This window comes from Cannabis sativa, chromosome 4 (assembly GCF_029168945.1).
Source record: "Cannabis sativa cultivar Pink pepper isolate KNU-18-1 chromosome 4, ASM2916894v1, whole genome shotgun sequence".
Taxonomy (NCBI): domain Eukaryota; kingdom Viridiplantae; phylum Streptophyta; class Magnoliopsida; order Rosales; family Cannabaceae; genus Cannabis; species Cannabis sativa.
The window spans coordinates 70451180-70461941 of NC_083604.1; the positions used below are offsets into that span (position 1 = coordinate 70451180).

The 10762-nt window shown below is 34.7% G+C and overlaps 2 protein-coding genes across 3 annotated transcripts; one reads left to right on the forward strand and one right to left on the reverse strand.

The window, feature by feature from the left end:
* The first annotated feature begins 4550 nt into the window (after nucleotides 1–4550).
* LOC115712312 (GTP-binding protein At2g22870) lies at nucleotides 4551–7599 on the forward strand. Of its 2 annotated transcripts, none has more exons than XM_061114412.1 (5): nucleotides 4551–4837; nucleotides 5298–5857; nucleotides 5952–6021; nucleotides 6910–7072; nucleotides 7166–7599. In XM_061114412.1, exons 2-5 carry the CDS (start codon nucleotides 5386–5388, stop codon nucleotides 7373–7375), a joined length of 915 nt encoding a protein of 304 aa, XP_060970395.1. In that variant the 5' UTR covers nucleotides 4551–4837; nucleotides 5298–5385; the 3' UTR covers nucleotides 7376–7599. The 2 variants fall into 2 exon arrangements, with proteins under 2 accessions (XP_060970395.1, XP_060970396.1); XM_061114413.1 differs by having other exon boundaries at nucleotides 4718–4837; nucleotides 5220–5857.
* A 636-nt stretch (nucleotides 7600–8235) lies between these two features.
* Nucleotides 8236–9327, reverse strand: LOC115712459 (uncharacterized). The gene has a single exon (XM_061114414.1). The coding sequence runs from the start codon at nucleotides 9082–9084 to the stop codon at nucleotides 8500–8502; it is 585 nt and encodes a 194-aa protein (XP_060970397.1). The 5' UTR covers nucleotides 9085–9327; the 3' UTR covers nucleotides 8236–8499.
* Between the last annotated feature and the right edge of the window lie 1435 nt (nucleotides 9328–10762).

The window sequence follows — 10762 nt, forward strand, 5'->3', positions numbered from 1 at the left end:
AATGTTCAAGAGTTGCCTGCAACTGTTGAACAACCTGCTGAACCTGCTGCTGCTCCCCAAGAGCCTGTTGGTGAAGTCTTAAGAAGATCTACTAGACCTATCAAACCAAAGATTTACAAAGACTATGTTGTGTATTTATTAGAATCTGATATTGGAATTGGAAATGATCCAGAAACGTTTTTACAAGCTATGAACAGTAGAGAATCAAAATTGTGGTACAATGCTATGGATGAAGAAATGAATTCTATGAGGTGCAACAGAGTCTGGGAACTTGTAAAGTTGCCTAATGGGGCGAGAGCCATTGGCTGTAAATGGGTCTATAAAACTAAGAAAGACTCATTAGGCAACACTGAGAGGTACAAAGCGAGACTTGTTGCTAAAGGATTCACTCAAGAGGAAGGAATTGACTATACAGAGACTTTTTCTCCTGTATCAAAGAAAGATTCCCTCAGAGTCATCTTGGCATTAGTTGCTCATTTTGATTTAGAGCTGGAGCAGATGGATGTAAAAACTGCTTTTCTGAACGGTGATCTAGAGGAGGAGGTATACATGAAACAACCAGAAGGATTCTCCTCTAGTGAAGGTCAGGATTTGGTATGCAAGCTCAAGAAGTCCATCTATGGATTAAAACAAGCATCCCGCCAATGGTATTTAAAATTTCATGATGTCATCTCTTCCTTTGGATTTGAAGAGAATGTCATGGATCAATGCATATACCTGAAGGAAAGTGGGAGTAAGATCTGTTTTCTTGTTTTATATGTGGACGATATTCTTCTTGCATCCAATGATAAAGGGTTGCTACGTGAAGTGAAACAATTTCTTTCAAAGAACTTTGAGATGAAAGACATGGGTGAAGCATCCTATGTCATAGGCATTAAGATTCATAGAGATAGATACCGAGGTATCTTAGGTTTATCTCAAGAAGCCTACATCAACAGAGTTTTAGAAAGATTTCATATGAAAGATTGTTCACCGAGCGTTGCTCCAATTATGAAGGGTGATAAATTAAATTTGAGCCAGTGCCCAAAGAATGATTTTGAAAGAGAACAAATGAAGAACATTCCTTATGCTTCTGCTGTCGGAAGCCTAATGTATGCTCAGGTGTGCACAAGACCCGACATTGCTTATTCTGTCGGAATGTTAGGAAGATTTCAGAGTAACCCGGGGATAGACCACTGGAAAGCTGCAAAGAAAGTAATGAGGTATCTTCAGGGTACTAAGGATTACAAACTGATGTTCAAACAAACTGACAATCTAGAAGTAGTTGGCTACTCAGACTCAGATTTCGCTGGTTGCACTGATTCACGTAAATCTACATCTGGTTACGTGTTTATGTTTGCTGGTGGAGCTGTGTCCTGGAGGAGTAACAAACAAACCTTGACTGCTACTTCTACTATGGAGGCTGAGTTCGTTTCTTGCTTTGAGGCTACATCACATGGTGTATGGCTAAAGAGTTTCATTTCAGGCCTTAGAGTGGTTGATTCCATTGCAAGGCCGCTAAAGATGTTCTGTGACAATTCAGCTGCTGTTTTCATGGCTAAGAATAACACAAGTGGAAGTCGAAGCAAGCACATCGACATTAAGTACTTAGCTATTAGAGAATGTGTTAAGGAAAATAAAGTGGTCATTCAACACATTAGCACTGAATTGATGATTGTCGATCCTATGACAAAAGGCTTGCCACCTCATAAATTCAAGGATCATGTAGAGAACATGGGACTTGGTTCCCTTATGTAATTTGTACAAATAAAGTTATTATTAATGAAACTCTTATTTTTGATTTTCTCATATTTATGCGCATCTTAATTTTACATTTGAGAAAAATTTCAGAGGACCTGAATAAACATAAGGTTTAGGGTTTATTCACTTAAGTACATTGCCACATAAAGTACATTGTTATATAATAAATGTATTGTAATACATGGAAGATAATACTCGATTCATAATGAGGACATGTCGCTATGATTCGTATGTTTATTATATAATGAGGAACGTTGGGTTTGAATATTTTAGTTTAAATGCTGACCAAGTGGGAGAATATTAGAATATTTTTATTTATGGAAATTATTTTCTAATTAAGGAAATGATTTTCTATTTAAGGAAATAAATAAATAATTGATTTTCTGATAAATGAATATTTTATATTCATTAAATCTGGACAAAATCAATTATGTAATATTCTATATATGGTCAGATTTCTATATTCATTACCTGATTTGATTTCCTGAATTAATTGTCAAAATATTCTGACAATTAATGTGGCGGAGATACTGATGGAGTATCTCACCTATAAATATAGGGTCTCGGTCCCCGAGCTCCTCACTCATTCTGAATCCATTCAGCAAATTCCATCTAAAGAGAGTTGAGAGAGCGAGGAAGCCCGAACTCCAATACCGAAGCTATCGCAGGGATTGAAGCTCAAAGATCAATGGCTGGAGGTACATCGATCCTTTCATTGCATATATTATTGATATGATTAAAGTTTATTTTCCGCATTTCATATCATTGTATATGCTATATTACATACACTATATATATAGTCTAACATTTTCATGGTGATAATGACAGATTAAAGTAGGAAGAAGATAGGAAGAAGAAGAGGGTGTCGATGGTTCCAGTGATAAAAGAAAAAGAAAGAATAAAAAAAGAAAAAAGAAAAAGGGAAAGAAAGAAAGAAAAATAAGAAAATAAAATAATTTATTTATTTTTATAATTTTTAAATTATTTTTTATAATTTTTTAATTTTTAAATTACTTAAAAAAAAGAAGAAAACGTAAAAAAATATTTTTTATTTTTTTTTAAATATTTATAATTACTTTTTAAAATTAATATTACGTGGACCACTATAAATTTGCCACGTGTACAAGTGTGTACACGTGGACAGTCCACCGTGGCACTTAACTGTGATTTTTGGACGGAGGTGTGCAGAGCAAAACGGAACTAGGGTTTAGGTAGTTTAGCGGCCAAAAATTCGATTTTTGTGGTTAAGTGTTACAAAACGTAAAGTTCAGGTGGTTTAGCCGCCAATATCCCAATTTAATATTTGCCATTGGAGTTGCCCTAAGATGTAAACAGGGTGGGGCGGGAGCGGGGATTGCTTCCCTACCCCCGTATTCGCTTCCTAAATTTACTCCTACATCTGCATCAATACCCATTTAAATTAAAGCACAGACGGGGTTGAGATTACTCGATGGAGGAAGAATTCTCATCAGATGCCCATTACATATATATTTTTTAAAAAATAAATAATCATAAAAACTCATTAAAACAATAACACATAAGTGAAATAGTGTATATAGTAAATAGAGCTAGTAATTACAAAATTGGTAATTGAAAATAAATGGTTAAGTGTAATTTTTTAAGTAATTAAGTGTGGTTATTAATATGCATCACCGCAAATATTTTTATGAAAACTGAAATGTCTCTATAATCAATAAAAAGTCTAAATCATGAAATCATTTTAATTGTAGTGGTTATGATTTTAAAACTTAAATATATACATATATCATATTAAAAACGGGTATCTATTTCCCGCCCCACCCCGTTTCTAACTCGAGTATGAACATTTAAACCTATACCCGCCCCGCCCCTGAAAGTCGACCCCTGCTCTCGGCCCACTAGGAGCAGGTACCCGCCGGTATAATTGTCATCACTAATACAATCTAAGAATACCTATCAATTTTTCTACTCTATCCTTTAAAATACATTACAAAAATTCTACTTTTTCTATTTTAGAGCACATTTTTACATTACACCATACATCAGTTTTTTTAAAATACATCACTAAAATCTTACTTTTTTTTTTTAAAAAAAATTATATTTTATTCATTTGAAATATATAATATTAGAGAAATGATAAAAGACATCAGCGGTGTCTAGCACCCTCCTATATTAATATTGATATTGGTCAAATTAAGCATCAGTCTTATATAGTTTAATTTAATAATTTTTAAGGAGAGTATCGCTAGCCAATCGTAAGGCGACACGTCTAAAAGGTGTTACGAACCACTGGTGACCAATAACAATGCTCATAATATTAATATATATACACATATCCACATACAAAAATAATTACTAAAAACTCTAAATAATTAATAAAATATATTTAGAGCAATGAATAACAATTTATAAATATAAAGCATAAATAGTGTATTTTAAAAAAACTTTAAAATGGAGAATGAATTTAGAACATATGTTGTTGTATGTTTTTAGTACTGTTGTTTAAATTTTGTAAAGCTTCTATATTTTTCTAATTCTAATTACAATTTTTGTTTGATATAGTGAATCGCTCATGAACGATGTAGATATGTAATCAGCGCAAGAATCTCCTCGAACTAGGAAAGTTCATCATCTAACTAAAAAAGTATGATTTACCAAATTATAAACTATTAAATTCTATTGCAAGACACGTGAGATAAAACTGCTCTCAAAAATCTAATTACTAATTTAATTGAATAGGACTAAAAAAAAATTGGTGGATTAAATCGGGTCTATTATCTATATACCAAATATACGAAGAGGCGAGAGCTGCTTCTCCAATTGTCTAAGATATTGGCCCATCTTCTCGAGCTGTGGGAGTGGCTAGGGCGCACATTACCAGTGGCGAGTATTGTCCACAGAGAAAATGGGCCTTAAAGTGGGCCGACTACGAACCCAATACTGTTGGCCCAGTTAGAATAACTTTCTACTGAACGCGGTCCTATCTTATTCCCTCATCGACCCTTCTCCTCCTCCTCTCTCTCTGCGCTACTTTGTGCTCCTCCGGAACAACCCACCACCGTCGAAAAAGAGAATCTCACTCTCACGTGGTCAGCTTTGGGTTCACCATCTCGGCCACGTAAGTGAAGTCCTCCTATATCTATTGATTGTTTTCATGTTAGAAACTTGTCTGTTTTGATGATATGCATATGGTACGGTTAGTATTGTTCTTGATTGGTACGTATAACTTATCTATACATATAAATTGAACTATCGCCTCTCGGCTTTGTCTTGTGAGGGACGAGTGATATCATATTCTGGTTGGATTTTTTCTTAAAACTTTTTAGGCGTAAAAATGTGTGAATTACAGTAATTCATGATCATTATGATAATTGTGTATTAGAACTACATGAAGGCTCATAATGATAACCCTACTCATTTCTTAAATGTAACCAATGCTAATGTAAAATTCTAGCAGTATTTGTGAGATTTCTTATTCTAAAAGTTTCAATTCAATGAAGCATGGAAGCTGGTAAATGGCAAATACCAAATAGAGATAGTGTGTGAGCAAAAGTAGTAATAACTTCCTTCATTTGCAGAAGATAAGGGGTATGAACAATCTCTAACCTAATCCTGAAAAGTGAAAACCGAAGAGGCTTCAGAGTCCAGACTACACAGATTCAAACAATGTTACTTCGAAACCGCCTCTTAAGTCTCCAGTTCACGTCTCTCTTATCCCCGTCTTCTTCATATCCTAGAAAAACTAAACCATTCTTTCTCTCTTTTGGAAATGCACTCTCGAGCTCAGCTCGTCCGCACACGAGCGAGCATGTTTCGGCTTCAAAGACCCCCACAGGCTCTTCTTTTTCAGAGGCCGCCAAGTTCCTCCGTACCTTTATGTTTGTACCACCTGGAGTTGATCCAGAGGAGGTGACGGAGGACATGGTCCTAGCAGGTTCTAATATTGTAATTGGACCTTATGCCGGCGATTCAAAGATTAAGGAGGTAGAGTTCGTCAAAAGCAGTGGTAAAGCCAAGGATTGCCCTAAAGATAACAGACCTGAATTTGCAATTCTGGGTCGATCCAATGTTGGAAAGTCCTCACTTATAAATGCCCTTGTTCGCAAAAAAGAAGTTGCTCTTACTTCTAAAAAGCCAGGTTTTCATTCCCACTTTTTATATATTTTATTTTTTCAATGAAGGTATATGTTTAATGTTAACAGATAATGAAAAATGAGTTTCACATTGTGCAGGGAAAACTCAGCTTATCAATCATTTTTTGGTGAACAAAAGCTGGTACATTGTGGATTTACCTGGTTATGGGTAATGCCAAGTCTCATTCTTTTTAAATTGTTAAGTTGTGTTTAATGCTTATGGTTTGTTATGTCTTTCCTTAAGTTTAAAGCTTGGAGTGAGATAATTTTATCGTTGGACCATTTTTTTTTACTGACTGCTTCTGTCAGTATTTGTTAATAGAGAAAAGAGCACGTTCACTAAAGATTAAGTTACTAGTTAAATTTCTAGTTGATTTCATATTTCTCAGCTGAGATAGATGCTACAAATTTCATGTGGAAAAATTGAATGGTGCAATTTATTTTAGTCTGTAACTGGTTAAAATTGGGGTGGGGAAGGGAAGTGGGTGAAGGATAGACTTAGTCTCTGATAGACAAAGAAGAGGATGAGAAAGCCACTGAGGCTATCTCAGTAGTTGGAGGGGGAAAGAATAAAGTGAAGGTTGGAGGTTTGAACTCTCGACTTCTTTGTTAATGTTCGTCTAGTGTATTAAAACAACATGAGAATGAGATTATGTAAAAAGCACCTAGTGTGCTGTAGGTTACTTGAAATATTCCACAGATATATAACATTGTTGATCTTATGTTTATGGCTTGTTAGTTTGTGACAAATCTACATACGGAATTTTCTATTGAATAGCTTTTTTTTTTCTTGCTTGTTTAATTCAAATTGAAAGAATGAAATGAAAGGGTGAAGATCATCTCAAAAATCTCCTTAAGATGATATCCACAATGCTTTATGTTCAAATAAATAAATTTAAAGAACAAAATCCACACTAAACAAGTACTTCGCAAGCATGTAAACCCTTTGGTTAGAGCCAATTCACCCCCTTCTTTTCTATGCGAACGTATATATTGTCTTCTATTTTCACAATACTTTTCATAATCTAATAGCCTAATATGCTTACTTTATTTGTAGGTTTGCCAAGGTTTCAGAATCAGCTCGAACGGATTGGTCATCATTCACCAAAGGGTACTTTCTGAACAGAGATAATTTGGTCGCTGTGCTACTTCTCGTTGATGCAAGTGTTCCACCTCAAAAGATTGACTTGGATTGTGCTAATTGGCTTGGACGCAACAAGGTAATCTGCTTACACTTTTCACCCTTTAACTAAGCACACTAGCGCTTCCTAAAACTTCATTTCTAATGGATTTATTGCCTTTGTTGATGTCAGATCCCAATGACTTTTGTTTTTACCAAGTGTGACAAAATGAAGGTGGGGAAAGGGAAAAGGCCTGATGAAAACATCCGAAATTTTCAGCAATTGATTGCGGAGAACTTTCCAAAGCATCCTCCATGGATCATGACTAGCAGTGTCACTGGCTTGGGCAGAGATGAGCTCCTCCTTCACATGTCACAACTAAGAAACTACTGGGATCAATGAAGCTGAAGTTGATTAACTTAACACAAAAATCCTGCTTATAAAACTAGTGACTTGAACAACTGCTTGCATAATTTTTCCGCCTTTGATCGTTTTTTCTCAAAAATTGCATTAGTTAAAAGTTTTTGTTGTAATTTAGATTTATAGCAAAATGTAATGATTCTCTCTTGTATATATATAGATGATTATTACCGTTTGAGGTTTACTAGTGCATTTTTGCTCTGTTATTTCCTAGTCGTTCTTTTAATCGAGAGTTTTCTCGTCTAGTTTTACTTCGATTATAATTGGACTTCTTATTATTAGTGGTTGGTTATTACTTATAATCGAATTCTTTTGTTTTGTCAATTTTTTTAAATATTTTTCTCACACTAGACCCGGTTTGATTTGATGGTGTGGAATTGAATGAATTATAAGTCAATTTTTATCCATTTCTTATGTTTATATTACCAAATATACCCTGCAACAGCAACATAGTGTGTTGTCTTGCTTAGTTTTCCCCCTTGTCTTTCTCAAACAAACAAACAAAATAAACGTGTAGATATCACAGGAATTATAGAGGTTACGGACAACAATTTTCAATTTTGTATTAGTGTTAACCAGCTGACACTCGCCGCGGCGGCTAGCTAGCTAGCTAGGTCCACCCTCTCATTTCTCAGGTTCACATCACAAGATTATTTTATAACTTATAATGCTAAAATTTTATATTCTCAACCCATTTAATTTCAAGATAAAATTGATCTAAATAATGACATCTCATTTTGTCTGCTACTGCATTATCTAATCTACTCAACTCCCCCTCTCAATAAGTTGCTTTCCTATGATAAATATGCTCATAATATTAATGTATCACATTTTGTATACTATATATAAGAAAAATGGGTGTTATTTATTTTCATTTTGTTATTAAAATGCAATTACAATATTGATATTGAGCAGTATTAAAATGACTGTACTCTTCCCATCGAGCACATTACAAACTCCCGTTATACATTAATCTAACAACTCTTAAATCAAAATATAAAAGGAAATCACGAACTAATTAAGATCCATAGGAATATGATCTGAACCCAACTCTAGTGTAATTATACAATAATGAACAATTATATATGTGTGTGTAATATGATGGTCTAAAGAACTGTACTCTGCCCCAGACTGGAGAGAGTTCCGGGGCTCAACAGAAAAGAGCACCAGTTATGAGAATTAGTAGAAGGCGATAACGATATGGATGATGATGATATAGAAGAGGAGTTTAGACCAAGAAAACTCGATCCAACAACGTTGTTAATATCAGCTGATCCCAATTTATTATTATTATTATTATTCTGATTTGGTTTCTTTTCGTATTGTAACACCTCAGAGAACTCCTTGTACACCGTAGACAACGATGCTGCTTTTTCTGGCACAGGGCGGTGGACCTGACCAACTGCTTGCACCGGCGGCGGCGCCAAGCTCTGCAGCCTTAGCTGCGGCTGCGGTTGCGGCTGCTGTGGTGGGTCGAGCTGGAACTCAGGCGCAGCCGTCAGCTTCTGAACAAGGTCCCTGAAGTTAATGGGGTCCACTCTGTACACTCGGGGCGGATTCGGTGGAAGAGGAGCCACCAGCTTCTTCCATGGCTTAGCCGTTGCAGCTTTCTTAACCGAGTGCAATGAAGAAGAGTAGTAAGGAACTTTACTAGTGTTTGAAGAAGAAGAAGAGTAGGAATAAGCTTCCATATTTGTTATTACTATTATTATTATTATGTGGTGTTTTATTTCTGGGTTAATTATTAAAGGAATTGAAATGGAGTGAATTAGAAAGAAGACAGTTTTGATGTTATATAGAAGTAAAATGAGAGATGAAGTTGATTTGAATAAGAAAGTGTTGATATTTATTGTCGTTTTTTGTCCTTAACCGTCGGCGGGAAGTGGATCTCTGATGTAATAATAATACAATACAAATAGCAAACAACTACTTTATGGTCAAAATACTCAGGTTTGACTTTCTTCTGAAAATTTCAATCTTCCGCCAACTATTTTCCAATTTTGATGTTGTAAACTGTTTTAATATATTGTTTTTCTTTATTGCTTGTATTACTTCTTGTTTTAATAAAGCACAAGTTCTTTCAAAAAAAAATATATATTGTTTTTCTTTTTCTTTCTATTTAATAGCGGCGGCATTTGTTTATTTGTCGTTCTTAATTAATAAAATACCAAATTAGTTTTTTTTTTTTGCTGGAAAAAAATACCAAATTAATTGTTAAAACGCAGATGCTTCTTTGCGTGGTGGTTTGGGATGGATTGTGGACCAGTCCAGTCCAGCCCAGCTCAGCTAAGCCGCCTCTTGCTTAGCTCAGTAAGCCTTATAATAATGCCACACAAGTACACACGTGCATTTTTTTTTTGTTGCTTCTTTGACCACAGCATATAATAATTGACCATATATATGTATTGAGATTTGAGATATGCCCACCCAATTAGGTAGTAAATATTACATACGATGCCCACCCAATTAGGTATTAAACATTACATACGGTCGCAATCATTTTTATTTGAAATAGAATATTGTTTTTAAAATAATAATAATAATAATCATAGTAATAGGGATTTAATCATGTATATACAAATAAAAAAAATAATTGAATTACAATAATAATTATTAGGGCGGTACATCGGTCGGTTTTGGCGGTTTATCCTATATATTTTCTAACTCAATTTAAAGTTCGGGTTACTAAAATTTAAGTGCAACCCGCCCAATTTAAAAAAAAAAATGTAAACCGACCAACGGTTTAGGCAGTTTGGTCGGGTTAACCCACCAAAACCAGCCATACTTTTTTTTTTTTGGTTTCAAAGTCAACAAAAATTAAAAAGATAAATTAAAAATATCAAATTACACTAAAATACAATACAATATATATTGTTGAGAATCATGGGGTTCCATCTCAAAACCAATTGGCAATGAGTGGAGTAGCACATGTTCTTATGTATGGCTCAATTCTCTACTATTTATTCGATGTGGGACAATGTCCACAACATTCCCCCTCAAGATGATGGCTATTTTTTGCTCATCAATCTTGAATCGCATCAGAGTGGACATGGTCACTATCTGTATAGGTGCGGATCAGATAGGATCACTTGCCCACAAGGCATATGGCTCTGATACCATGTTGAGAATCATGGGGTTCCATCTCAAAACCAATTGGCAATGAGTGGAGTAGCCCATGTTCTTATGTATGGCTCAATTCTCTACCATTTATTCGATGTGGGACAATGTCCACAACATATATGACTTTGAAACTAACAATTAAGTATATAATTTTATATTATTATATATTTAATCATTTATGTTATAGATAATAAAAACTAAAAAAAAAAAAAAAGTCAAAGTCGGGTTGGTCGGGTTATTCGATTTAAT